At 35.5% G+C, this 14885-nt stretch overlaps 1 protein-coding gene across 2 annotated transcripts in view; it reads left to right on the plus strand.

Annotated features, from left to right (window-relative positions):
• The window catches only part of OPHN1 (oligophrenin 1), a 486250-nt gene that overhangs the window by 278270 nt on the left and 193095 nt on the right, over positions 1-14885 (plus strand). For both annotated transcript variants that reach the window (XM_028126580.2, XM_088028996.1), the window contains exons 6-8: positions 9995-10105; positions 12647-12751; positions 14752-14881. In XM_028126580.2, coding sequence (XP_027982381.2) covers positions 9995-10105; positions 12647-12751; positions 14752-14881 — 346 coding nt within the window. The remainder of the gene's footprint in view (positions 1-9994; positions 10106-12646; positions 12752-14751; positions 14882-14885) is intronic.

The following is a 14885-nucleotide window of genomic DNA, read 5'->3' on the forward strand; positions in this document are numbered from 1 at the left end:
ATTCCAAAATCCTCAACAATATCCTTGCTAATAGGATCCAACAATATATTAAAAGGATCATCCACCACGACCAAGGGGGATTTATCCCTGGGATGCAAGGGTGGTTCATCATTCGTAAATCAATCAATGGTATAGAACACATTAATAAGAGGAGGGAGAAGAATCATTTGGTCCTCTCAATTGATGCAGAAAAAGCATTTGACAAAATACAACATCCTTTCCTGATTAAAACTCTTCAGAGTATAGGGATAGATAGAACATTCCTCAAGTTCATAAAATCCATCTATGAAAAATCTACAGTGACTATCATCCTCAATGGGGAAAAGCTGAGAGCCTTTCCCTTAAGATGAGGAACACATCAAGGATGCTCACTCTTGCCACTATCGTTCAACATAGTATTAGAAGTCCTAGCAACAGCAATCAGACAACAAAAAGAAATAAAAGTATTCAAATTGGCAAAGAAGAAGTCAAACTCTCTCTTTTCACAGATGACATGATACTTTATGTGGAAAACCCAAAAGACTCCACCCCCAAATTTCTAGAACTCATACAGCAATTCAGTAATGTGGCAGGATACAAGATCAATGCACAGAAATCAGTTGCTTTCTTATACACTAAAAACGCAACTGTAGAAAGAGAAATTAGAGAAACGATTCCATTTACAATAGCATCAAAAACCATAAGATGCCTCAGAATAAACCTAACCAAAGAGGTAAAGGATCTATACTCTAGGAACTACAGAACTGTCATGAAAGAAATTGAAGAAGACACAAAAAGATGGAGAAGCATTCCATGCTCATGGATCAGAAGAATAAAGATTTTTAAAATGTCTATGCTACCCAGAGCAATCTATTACCTTCAGTGCCATCCCGATCAAAATTCCAATGATATTTTTCAACGTGCTGGAACAAAGAATGCTAAAATTTGTATGGAATCAGAAAAGACCCCGAATCACCAAGAAAATGTTGAAAAAGAAAAACAAAGCTGGGGGCATCACGTTGCTCGTTTTCAAGCTATATTACAAAGTCGTGATCACCAAGACAGCATGGTACTGGCATAAAATCAATACATATAGACCAATGGAACAGAATAGAGAACCCAGATATGGACCCTCAACTCTATGGTCAAATAATCTTCGACAAAGCAGGAAAAAACATGCTTTGAAAAAAGAGTCTCTTCAATAAATGGTGCTGGAAAAATTGGACAGCCATGTGCAGAAGAATGAAACTCGACCGTTCTCTAACACCATAGACAACGGTAAAGTCAAAATGGATGAAAGACCTCAGTGAGACAGGAATCCATCAAAATCCTAGAGGAGAACATAGGCAGTAACTTCTTTGACATCGGCCACAGCAACTTCTTTCAAGATACATCTCCAAAAGCTAGTGAAACAAAAGCAAAAATCAACTTTTGGGAATTCCTCAAGATTAAAAGCTTCTGCATTTGAAAGGAAACAGTCAACAAAACAAAGAGGCAACCCACAGAATGGGAGAAGATATTTGCAAATGACACTACAGATAAAGGCCTGGTATCCAAAATCTGTATATAAAGAACTTCTCAAACTCAACACCCAAGAAGCCAATAATCATGTCAAAAACTGGGCAGAAAATATGAAAAGACACTTCTCTGAAGAAGGCATACAAATGGCTAACAAACACATGAAAAAATGTTCATCATCATTAGCCATCAGGGAAATTCAAATCAAAACCACATTGATTTACCACCTTACACCAGTAAGAATGGCAAAAATGGACAGGGAAAGAAACAATAAATGTTGGAGAGGTTGTGGAGAAAGAGGAACCCTCTTACACTGTTGGTGGGAATGTATGTTGGTAAAGCCACTTTCGAAAACAGTGTGGAGGTTCATCAAGAATTTAAAAATAGAGCTACCCAATGCCCAGTAATTGCACTTCTGTGTTTTTACCCTAAAGACAGAGATGTAGTGAAAAGAAGGGCCATATGCACCCCAATGTTCATAGCGGCAATGTCCGCAATTGCCAAAGTGTGGAAAGAGCCGAGGTGCCCTTCAACGGTTGAATGCATAAAGAAGATGTGGTCCATATATACAATGGAATATTACTCAGCCATCAGAGAGGATGAATACCTAACTTTTATATCAACATGGATGGAACTGGAGGAGATTATGCTCAGTGAAATAAGTCAAGTAGAGAAAGTGAGTTATCATATGGTTTCACTTATTTGTGGAACATAAGAAATAGCATGGAGGACATTAGGAGAAGGAAGGGAAAAATGAAGGGGGGGATCACAGGGGAAGATTAACCGTGAGAGACTATGGACTCTGAGAAACAAACAGGGTTTTAGAGGGGAGGGTGGGAGGGGGGATTGTTTAGCCTGGTGGTGCGTATTAAGGAGGGCATGTACTGCATGGAGCACTGGGTGTTACACAAAAACAATGGATCGTGGATCACCACATCAAAAACTAATGATGTATTGTATGGTGACTAACATAACAATAAAATTTAAAAAAATAAATAAAAAAACATTCATCAATTAAAAAAAGAAATAAAAATCTGTAGCCTCAATATTATATAGCACTTATGAAAGAAATTGAAGAGGACACAGAGAAGTGTAAAAGTATTCCAAGTTCATGAATTGCAAAAAGAAACATTGTTAATATGTCTATACTATCCAGTGCAATTGACACATTTAATGTGATTTCCATCAAAATACTGCCATCATTTTCTCCAGAACTAGAACCAAGAAATTTAAAAGTTTTTGGAACCACAAAAAACCCCATATAGCCAAAGCAATTCTGAAACAGAAAAACAAAACTGGAGGCATCACAATTCCAGATTTCTGGGTATATTACAAAGCTGTAGTCATCAAGACAGTATAGTATTGGCACAAGTACATACACATGATCAATGATACAGAATAGAGAATCTAGAAATGGACCCACATTTCTATGGTCACCTAGTGTTCGACAAAGCAGAAAAGTCTATCCAATGTAAAATAGACTGTTACTTCAACAAATTGCGTTGACATAACTGGACAGCAGCATGCAAGAAGAGTGAATGTGGACCACTTTCTTTCACTGTCCAAAAAATGAATTCAAAATGGATGAAAGACCTTAATGGGAGACAGGAAACCATCAGAATCCTAGAGGATAACACACACAGAAACCTCTTTGACCCTGACCATAGCAGGTTCTTACTAGACACCTCACAACAGGCAGGGAAACAAGCAGAAATGAATTTTTGGGGATTCTTCAAGATAAAAAGCCTCTGCACTGCAAAGGAAAGAATCAACAAAACAAAAGGTAGCCTATAGAATGGGAGAAGATATTTGCAAATGACATATCTGGTAAAGGTTTAGTATCCAAAATCTAGAAAGAACTTAGGAAATTCAATACCCCAATAATAAATAACCCAGTTAAGAAATGAGCAGAAGACATGAATAGATACTTTTCTAAAAAAGACATCCAGAAGGCTAAGAGACACATGAAAAGATGCTCAACATAGTTCATCATCAGGGAAATACAAATGAAAAACCATGATGAGATACCATCTCACACCTGTCAGGATGACTAAAATTAATAACACAAGAAAGAACAGGTTTTGGAGAGGATTTGGAGAAAGGGGAACCCTCTTGCATCGTTGATGGGAATGCAAACTGGTGTAGCCACTCTGGAGAAGAGTATGGAGATTCCTTATAGGGTTAAAAATAGAACCACCCTATGATCCAGCATTTGCACTAATAAGCATTTCCCCAAAGGATACAAAATACATATTTGAAAGGGGTGCATTCACCCTAATGTTTATAGCACCATTATCAACTATAGACATACGATGGAGAAAGCCCACATCTCCATCAACTAAAGAATGGATAAAGAATATTTGGTATATATATATATACACAATGGCATATTACTCAGGCATAAAAAGAATGAAATATTGCCATTTGTAATGATGTGGATGGAGCTAGAATGTATTCTGCTAAGTGAAATAAGTCAGTCAGAGAATGACAAATACCATATGATCTCACTCATTTGGAACTTTGAACAAAGAAAATATATGTATATGTGTGAAAGGGGAATATAAAAGAAGGAGAGAGGGAAGCAAGTCCTATGAGACTCTTAATGATAGAGAACAAATTCAGTGTTAATGGAGGGATGTGGGTGGGGGATCAGCTAGATGTGTGATGGTTATTAAATTGGTACTTTTTTTATCATGAGCACTGGGTGTTGTATGTAATTGATGAATCACTGAATTCTACTCCAGAAACCAATATTGCCCTGTATGTTAACTACCTAATATTTAGATTAAATTTTTTAATTAAAAAATTAATAAATATTAAGAAAATAGTTATCACCAAGTCCAAGGTAACCTAAATTTTCTCTTCAGTAATCTGAGAGTATTAGAGTTCTGCTTTTTACAATTAGTTCTGTGGTTTATTTGGGGTCAATTGTTGGAAAAAAATGTAAGATCTGTCTTTCTAGATTCATTTTTTTTGGCATGAGGATGTGCAGTTGTTCCAGCACATCCTCATGCCAAAAGAGTATCTTTTCTTTTTTTGTCCTTTGCTCCTTTGTCAGAGATTGACTGACTATATTTATATATAAATATACCTTTCACGTTTTCTATTCTGTTCCATTGATCTGTTTGTCTATTCTTTCACCAGTGGCACATTGTTTTGATTATGGTAGCTTTATAGGAATTTTGAAGTCAGATAGTGTCAATACTTTAATTTGTTCTTCTCTCCAAATATTGGGTTGGCTTTTCTAGATTTTTCCCCCCCTCTTTATGAACTTCAGCATCACTTTGTTGATATACAGAAAATAGCTTGCATTGATTTTGAATTGGATTGCACTGAACGTATAGATCAAGTTGTGAAGAAATGACATCTTCATATTTTCTTTCTATGTCTATACATGTAATATCTCTTCATTAATGTAGATCTTTGATTTCCTTTATTAGTTTTATATTTTTCTTTATATAGACCTTACGCATATTTTATATGCCAAAGTATTTCAAATTTTCTTCTAATTCAAATTGTTTTGTGTTTTTCACTTTAAATTCCAATTGTCCACTCTTAGCATGTAGGAATTGACTTTTGTACATCAACTTTGTATCCTGCAGTTGTATATGTAGTTACTTATTAGTTCCAACAGATTTTTGTTGATTCTTTGGGATTTTTCTACACACACAATTGTGTCATGTGTGAACAAAGATAGTTTTACTACTTTCTTCCCAATATATATATCTTTTATCTCCTTTTCTTATTGTACTAGCTTGGAATTCCGCTATGATTTGAATAGGAGTTGTTACTGATCTTAGAGGGAAAGCATCTAGTTTCTCACCGTCAAATACGATGTTAGCTGTAGGTTTTTTGCAGATATTCTTTATCAAATTGAGGAAGTTCCCATATAATTTTAGTTTTTTTAAGATTTTATTTATTTGAGAGAGAGAATGAAAGAGAGAGAGAGAGAGAGAGAAAGAGAGAGCACAGGAAGGGGGAGGGGCAGAGGGAGAAGCAGACTCCCTACTAAGCAGGGAGCCTGATGTGGGACTCAGTCCCAGGATTCCAGGATCATGACCTGAGCCGAAGGCAGTCGCTTAACCAGCTGAGCTGCCCAGGTGCCCATATAATTTTAGTTTGATGAATGTTTTTCTCATAAATGGATGGATGTTGGATTTTGTCAAATATTTTTTCTATATCTGTTGGTATGATCATATGATTTTTATTCTTTGGGTTGTTGATGTGATGATCTACATCAATTGATTTTTGAATGTTGCACCAGCCTTGCCTATGTGGAATAATTCCCATGTGGTCCTGTATATTTTTTATATATAATTTATATATAATTTTTTAGACCTTGTTGGATTTGATTTGCTAATATTTTGTTTAGAATTTTTTCATCTATGTTTATGAGATATACTGATTTGTACATTTCTTTTATTGTAATGTTTTTGTCTGGTTTTAGTGTCAGGGTAATGGTGGCCTCAGAGAAGGAGTTACAAAATATTCCCTCTGCTTCTATTTTCTGGAAGAGAGTGTAGAACTTTGGGATCATTTCTTCTTTAAAATATCTAGTAAAATTCGGCAGTGAACCCACCTAGGCTAGTGCTTTCTTTTTTGGAAGGCTTTTAATTATTTATTTAATTCCTTTAATAAATATCCTTTCAGATTGTGTGATTTCACCTTTTGCGAGTTTTGTGAGATTGTGTCTTTCAAGGAATTGGTTTATTTCTTTTAGGTTATCAAATTTTAGGCCTTAGAGTTGTTGTAAATACTCCTTCATTATCCTTTTAATATCCATGAGGTCAGTAGTGATGACCCCTCTTTCATTTCTGACATTTTAAATTTAGGTCTTCTCTTTCTTCCTTAACCTGGTTATAGTCTTATCAATTTTCTTGATGTTTTGAATTAACCAGCTTTTGAGTTTGTTGGTTTTTTTTCTATGATTTCCTGTTAATTTTATTGGTTTCCTTAAAAATTGTTATTATTTATTTTCTTCTTATTCTGGTTGTAATTTGCTCTTCTTTTTCTGGTTTACTAAGGTGGAATCTTAAATTATTGATTTTAGATTTCTTCTAATATATGCCTTTTATGCTATAAACATTTCTGTAAGCATTACTTTCAGTGCATCCACAAATACTAAGTTGCATTTTCTTTGTCATTTAGTTCAAAATATTTTTTATTTTCTCTTACGAATTCTTCTTTGACCTATGTATCAGTTAGGAATGTGCTGTTTAATCTCTGAGTATTTTGGCAGGTTCCAGCCATTGTTTGTTATTGACTTCTAGTGTAATTTATTCATGGTCTGAGAGCATACTTTGTATGATTACTATTCTTCTGAATTTATTCAGGTGTATTGTATGTCCCAGAATGTGGTTGATCATGGTGCTTGTTCTATGTGAACTTGAAATAAGGTGTATTCTGCTGTTGTTAGATGAAGTGTTCTACAGATGTTAATTAGATCCTGTTGGTTGATGGTGCTGTTCAATTCAGTTATGTGTTTACTGATTTTCTGCCTCAATTACTGAGAGAGGAATGTTGAAATTTCCAACTCTAATTGTGGATTCATTTATTTTTATCAGTTTTTGGCCTCACTTGTTTTGATTTCCTATTATACATAATAAGGGTTGTTATATCTTCTTAGATAACTGACCCATTTATCATTATGTTATGCCCCTGTTTTCCCCTGACAGGTTTTGTTGCTCTGAAGTCTCCTTTTTCTGAAATTAATATAGTTACTCCAGCTTTCTTTTGATACCTGTCAGCATGGAATATCTTTCCATACCTTTACTTTTAGTCTCTCTATGTCATTTATATTTCTAGTGATGTCTTATGCATAACGTATAGTTGGCTCTTACTTTTTATGCACTTTGACGGTCTCTGACTTTTAATTGGTGTGTTTAGGCCATTAACCTTTAAAGTGATTGATATAGTTGGGCAGATTTCTACCGTGTTTGTTATTGTTTGCTACCCTTTGTTTATTTTTTTGTCCTCTTAAGTTTTTTCCTGCCTTCTCTTTTTTTAACTTAAAGTTTTATATGATTCCATTTTCTGTCCTCTCCTAGCATATGAATTATACTTTTTAAAAAACTTTCTTTAGTGGTTAATCTTTTTTGCCATATGCATTTACAATTAATGCATGTGTACTTTCAAATAACATAATGCTGTGGCACAGGAACCTTATAACAATATTTTCAATTTCTCCCTTCAGTCCCATATAATATTGATGTCATTCACCTTACTTTTTAATAATCTATAATTACCAGATACATTGTTACAATTATTATCTTGGACAAACTCTAATCTGTAAGATTAGTTAAAAATAAAAAATGTTGGCGCCTGGGTGGCTCAGTCATTAAGCGTCTGCCTTTTGCTCAGGTCATGATCCCAGGGTCCTTGGATTGAGCCCTGCGTTGGGCTCCCTGCTCAGCGGAAAGCCTGCTTCTCCCTCTCCCCTGCTTGTGATCCCTCTCTTCGCTGTGTCTCTCTGTCAAATAAATAAATAAAATCTTAAAAAAAAAGAAAAAATGTGATTTTATTTTACCTTCCTTTATTCCTTCTCTAGTGCTCTTCTTTTCTATATGTTGGTAATGCATTTCTCACTTATATAGTTTTCCCTCTGCTTGAAGAAATTCTTATAACTTTTTTTTTTTACAGATTTTTTTTTTTTTTTTTTACAGATGCGGGGCTCGATCCCAGGATTCTGGGATCATGACCTGAGGTGAAGGCAGACACTTAACAACTGAGCCACCTAGGCACCCTTCTTATAACATTTCTTGGGTCGTTATTCTACTGGCAACACATTCCTTCAATTTTTGTTTGTTTGAGAAAATCTTTAATTTTTCTTCCGTTTTTAAAAATAACATCACTGGATACAGAATTCTAAATTTGTGATTTTTCTTTCAATATCTTAAATATCTCACTCTACTCTCTTCTCTTTGCATGGTGTCTTAAGAGAAATTTTATTCTTGCCCCTCTTTAGATAAGGTGTTTCCTCTTGGAGATTTTCTTTCAAGATTTTCTCTGTGTCTTTAACTTTGTGCAGTTTGAATATGATATGCCTACATGTAGATTTTTTTGTATTTATACTGCTGTTGTTCTCTGAGCTTTCTCAATCTTTTGTTTGGTACCTGTCTAATTTTGGAAAATTTTTAGTCATCACTTTAAGTATTCCTTATGTTTCTCCTTTTCTTCTCCTTTTGGCATTCCTAGTATGCATAACTTACACCTTTTAAAATTGCCCAACACTTCTTAAATATTTGACTCTATCTTTTTTATTCTTTTTTCTCTTTGCATTTCAGTTTTTGAAGTTTCTATTAACATATCTTCAAGTTCAGTGATTCTTTCTGTAGCCTTGTTCAGTCTGTTGATAAGCCCATTCAAGGCATTCTTCATTTCTGCTATTGTTTTTGATTTCTAGCATTTCCTTTTGATTATTTCTTCACGTTTTCACATATCCACATATATTACTCATGTGTTGTTGTGTATTCTCCTCTTTTTCAATTAAAGCCCTTACTGTAATTTCTGGTGTAATAATTCCACCATCCACTATCTCTGCCTTATTTAAGTTTGGTTTTGATGTTTGTTGTTTATCTTCAAACTGGTTTTTGTTGTTGTTGCCCTTTTGAATGCCTTGTACTATTTTGTTGAAAGCCAGGCATGATGTTCCAGGTAAAAGGAACTGAGATAAATAGACCTTTTGTATAAGGCTTTATGTTTATGTGACTAGGAGTTAAGCTGTGCTTAGTTTGCTGTTAGACTATGCTTGGTTTATTCCAGCTATTGTTCTCAGAAGCCAGAATTTCCTCTGGTGTTTTTCTTTCTGTTTTCCCCATTGTCTTTGGATTTCCTTAGAGAGGTATTCTTTTTAAAAAATATTTATTTATTTGAGAGAGAGAGAGAGAGAAGGAGAGATGAGTGTGGGGTGTGGCAGGAGCAGAGGGAGAGAGAGACTCTCAAGCAGACTCTCCCCTGAGCTTGGATCCTGACGTGGGGCTTGATCTCATGTCCCTGAGATCATGACCTGAGCCGAAAGGAAGGGTCAGATGCTTAACTGAGTGAGCCACCCAAGGGCCCTGAGAGTTATTCTTAAATAACTGATAGTCTGATATTGTCTGCAGTAACAGGTTTCTGCTTCTGGGCTTCCACTCTGGTAAGCTCTGATTCTCCATTTTCAACTGTCTATCCAATATTTGAGGCAACTGTTTGCCCTCTGACTTCAATTCTCTGTTGTTTCCAAGGGGAGTTGTTCATTTTCAACTTGTTCATCATTTATCTTGTGAGGATGGGTGAGCTAACTTTCAAGCTTTTTAATTGTTGGACCAGAAACCAGAAGTTTCACATTGATCACTTTTTATTTCTTGATTTATAATTCTATGTCTGTAAAATAAAAGAATTAAGATCATTACTTGATGTTTAAATTCTCCCCTAGCTCTAGCATTCTGTTGAGTCCCTAAGCAGTGACTTGCATAAATGATTATGCTGTTATGTGACATTTGCTACTCTTCTTCTACAGGCAGACCTCCAGGTGGACAAGGAGAGGCACAATTTCTTTGAGTCCTCCCTTGATTATGTTTATCAAATCCAGGAAGTTCAGGAGTCCAAGAAGTTCAACATTGTGGAGCCAGTAAGTTCTATCTGTGGATGAATAGTCTAGAAATATTTACCAAATGCCAGGTTAATGTGGATTACTTTGACCATAAAATTGAAATTTCAAAGATGGTGAAGGATATTTAATGTTTAATAATGAATATCAAGAAAATAAACACACTAGCTTGGGTAACTCTTGCTCTCTTACTAGTAATATTTTATCTCTCTTCCTTACCTCCCCTCCCCCACCTTTTTTCCTCTCCCATTTTCTCCCCCCCAGGTATGATTTTTCTTTCCTTCTCTTTTCTTGCTTCCTTTCTCCTTTTCTCCCTCCTTTGATTTCTCTGTCACCCTTCCTTTTACCTTGTTCCCTTCCCTTCCTTGCTCTCATGCTTTCATAAATCTTCTAAAGTGCCTATCATATGCCAGTCAGTGTTCTAGGAGCTCATGTCCCTTGCACTCAATGACTTCCTTTTGTACTATTTTTACTTCTATCTTCTTTATTTTTTTCTACTTACATCTCCTTGACTATAAAAGAGGTATGCTTTGATTTGACAACTATGCTGAATTTTAACTCTTGGTGCAGAAAAGCTAGAAAAAAATTATAGGAAAAACAAAACAAAAATCACAAATTCCCCATACAGAGATAGTCACTGTTAATATTTTGGCATTTTCCTTCCAAATTTTCTGTGTATCTATTATATTTCTTTCTCTATTTATGTGTGTCTTTGTACTTGTAGATGTGGGTGTGTGTACACCTGTGTGCAGGTCTGTGTACACATGTATATGTTTTGCACATGAGCATGTATATCTATGTACATGTGTATCTGTCCTCACATTTGTATATATCTGTATATATATGTGTGTGCAGCCAAGTGTTTATTCATTTGTACACAAAATAATTGAGCTTCTGTTATATGTCAGGCACTGTGCTAAACACTGGGTATTCTACAGTGAAGAAGACAGACTCTGTTTCTCTCTTTATGAAGACTACACTCTTATTGGGTAGACAGAAGGGAAAGAAGGATACACATAAATAAAACTAATTGTAAGTTATGATAAGGGCTAAAACAAATAACAAGAATGGGCAGCTACTTTAGATTAAGTGTTCAAAGAGGAACTCTGGAAGTATCACTTAAGTTCTAAAGAAAGAGAGGATGAGGCCACATGAATAATGGGGAAATAATATTAAAACACAGAAAAACACGTGTGCGTGGTCCTTAAGTTAGGAAAGAACGTATGCCCGAGGGATGGAAAGATAAGTGCCTTTAGATACAGGCGATAGAAAAGGAAAGTGGCAGGAAATAATGTATGATAGGAAGGCATAGGACTTGTAATCACGGTAAAGAGTCTGGATATTAGTCTAAGTGGAGTGGTAAACCACTGATAAGTGTTAAGCTGGATATGACATGAGCTGATTTTGTTGTGTGGAGAATGGCTTGGAAGAGAACAAAAGTGGAAGTAAGGAAACCAAATAGGAGGCTACTACAGCAGTCTAGGCAAGAAAAGATGTTAGTTTGGGTTAGGGTGGTGGAAGTGGCAACAGAAAAGAATGTCTGGATTAGAGATATATTTTGGTGGAAAAACTGGTAGGATTTGGATTGATATGTGAGTGGAAGAGAAATCGAGGATGATTCTTTACTTTCTGGCTTGATTGAGTGGGTGGTAGTGTCATTTCCTGAGATGAGAAAGCTTGGAGGAGAAACAGAAAGATTTTGTATATGACAACGTATGTGGTACACACACCCACCTATACACACACACACACACACACACACACACGTGTGTGTGTATGTACATAGTTGTTATATGTTTATGTATATATACATATATATATAGTTTGTGTTTATATTTATAATATATGCATGTGTATATGCATATGGTGTATCTGTGTGCATATTTACATATACCTACCTGCTTATTTTCTAAAATGAGTAGAGCAGTTATTACTACTTCCTATTATTACACTTCACTATTGCCAGAATTGAGCATTATTGTTTAAAGGTTTGTATTTCATAGATTAAATCATATTTTCATTGTTTTTATTTCTGTGTATTTAATTATTAATGAGGTTGAATATTTGGAACATTAAAAAATTTTATTGATCATTTGTATGTCTTATTCTGAAACCCCTCTGAAACATTTCTGATTTGAAAATGGGCTCACGCTCTTTGAATCTTTTAGCATTAGGGCAGTCTTCATTAGGGTACAGAATCTTACTTTACTCATTTATTCACTTATCTATTTATTCAACAAATATCGAGTACCTACTCTGTGCCAATTCTGAGGCTATAGAGAGAAAATACAGTCTATTCCCATCTGGTCCAAACTATGAATGGTTTTATATGCTATCTGGAAAGGATCTGAATGAATACATTTTTAGTAGTTCTTATATTCTGGAAGTAAGTTCATTGTAAATGTTTAATAAAAGAATAGCTATGTGTAGACCTGTTTGTGTTTTCACAATTACTTTTAACACTGTACTCGGTATGTGGAATTTCTTTTCCGTGTTTCTTTTTCCTTTATTTGGTAATGAGAAGGTACTGGTGATAAAGTTTTTTTTACACATTTTCCCTAGGTGTTGGCCTTTCTTCATAGTCTCTTCATTTCCAACAGCTTGACTGTGGAGCTCACACAGGATTTTCTCCCATACAAACAGCAGCTCCAGCTCAGTTTGCAGAATGTGAGTTTGCATGGGGGTTTCTTTACCTGTCCCTACATTCCAATTGTATTTCAGCCCCAATGACCTTGACCTTGAAATCCCAGTTTATTGCATTCTAGCCAATTTGTCAGGACATACTAGTGTGGATCATAAATATTTTAGTGTGCTTGCTCTTCCAGTTTCAACTCTTACCAGTCTTTGAGGCTTATTGTTTTTTTTGTTTTGTTTTGTTTTTAAGATTTTATTTATTTATTTATTTGAGAGAGAAAGAATGAGAGATAGAGAGCACGGGAGGGAAGAAGGTCAGAGGGAGAAGTGGACTCCCTGCTGAGCAGGGAGCCCGATGTGGGACTCGATCCCGGGACTCCAGGATCATGACCTGAGCCGAAGGCAGTTGCTTAACCAACTGAGCCACCCAGGTGCCCCTGAGGCTTATTGTTGTTCAAACCTACCCTTCCACCCACTGACACCTCTATTTATCCAATAAATATTAAATGTTGCTAATTTACTGCATCCCTCTCAGATCAGAACCCAGCTATGGGCTTGTTTTAAGCACAGATCTTATGCTACTTCCGTGTTGGTCAGTCAAGGCACTTGTGAGTTTTATGAACGTGAATGCCCATTTTCCCCTCTCTTCCTTTTCTCATTAATTACTAGAGTTAAATAAATTATATATAAAGGTTTTATTCACCTTCTTTCCCATGCTGGTTTTTGTAGATGGCCATAGGCACCACCTTCCCATCTTTGTAACGTATATATTTTTTCTCATTTGTTTATTTAACCCACATTTAATGAATGGTTATGGATATAATATATACTCTGTGCCAGACATGGACATACCATAATGAAGTACGTTAATTTTTCTTTCCTCAGGGAACAGGAAAGAAACATAAACACTGGAACACATCATAATTCCTTGTGATAAGTGTTTCAATAGTGTTAAGACCAACAATTTGAAGGAAGCACAGAAAGTGGAACATTTGACTGCTTGGCACAGTTAGAGAAGGCATCACTGAGATAGTGACTGTGGACTAGTTGTTGCATTGCATAAAATCTGTATTTTTATATGAAAAAGGTTGGTAATAAGGTTGGTAGTGGAAATAAACCTCACCTGGTTGTTTAGGAGGATCCTGACTTAGAGTTGTTTTGTTTCTTTCTGGGTACTCACCTTCACCAGAATGTGAGAGCCCCTGACTTCTATGGATTTATAAAATATTCCTATAACCAGGTTAATCATTTGAATCTTCCTCCAAATAGAACTTGAAAAGTATGAGTTTAATAACAGCACTTTGTATCTGTGTATATGATGAACTCATTCACAGGATAATCAATAGAGTGGGCCCAACAAGATAAGGTAGTTCAGATCACCTTTTTGACTGATCTAACAGTCTTGAGGCTGGACACTAAGGACCTATCTCTAGTGATTTTCATACTCACATTTCAAACATTTGCTATTGTGTTTTAGTGGTGTAGGTTTAAATAGATTTCTTCTTACCATTAGCTTTTGTTATTCATGGAAATGAAAACATAACTTTTCTATTGACCTGTCTTCAAAGATAGCACCTTGTCATGTATTTTATCCTAATAGCCAGAATTTGGTTCAGAGTCAAGTAGGCAGTAACTTTACTTGAGGCAGAGCTTAGAAGTTGCCATGATAATATTATCTTTGGAAACCTTCTTTACAGTTTCCCATCCTGTAAAGCGAAGTTCAGTTTGGTGCTCGGAATTCTAAGAACCCTTATTTATTGGCTTATGTGATTCCCATTAGAATAAAAATTCTCCCAGATGTGTTTTTATGTTTATATTGCTATTTATGTTTCTGTTTCCCTTTTAGTCTTCAGCACTGTTAAACTCCATAAAATTGTTTTCTAGTCACTATGTCGTTCTACGTTTTTTTTTTTTTGCTATGTTGTAACATAATATGCAAACCAAGAAAACTCTGAACTGGATCTATGACCAATAAGTGCTTTTTAGTAATGATGGTGATAATGATAATAGTGACAATGATAATATCTTCACAGACAAGAAATCATTTCTCCAGTACCCGGGAAGAGATGGAAGAACTTAAGAAAAGGATGAAAGAAGCTCCCCAGACATGCAAACTTCCAGGACAGCCTACCATCGAAGGCTATCTCTATACACAAGAGAAATGTGT

This window comes from Eumetopias jubatus, unplaced genomic scaffold, assembly GCF_037043125.1.
Source record: "Eumetopias jubatus isolate StellerSeaLion01/CBP00866 unplaced genomic scaffold, mEumJub1_p1.0 scaffold_11, whole genome shotgun sequence".
Taxonomy (NCBI): Eukaryota; Metazoa; Chordata; class Mammalia; order Carnivora; family Otariidae; genus Eumetopias; species Eumetopias jubatus.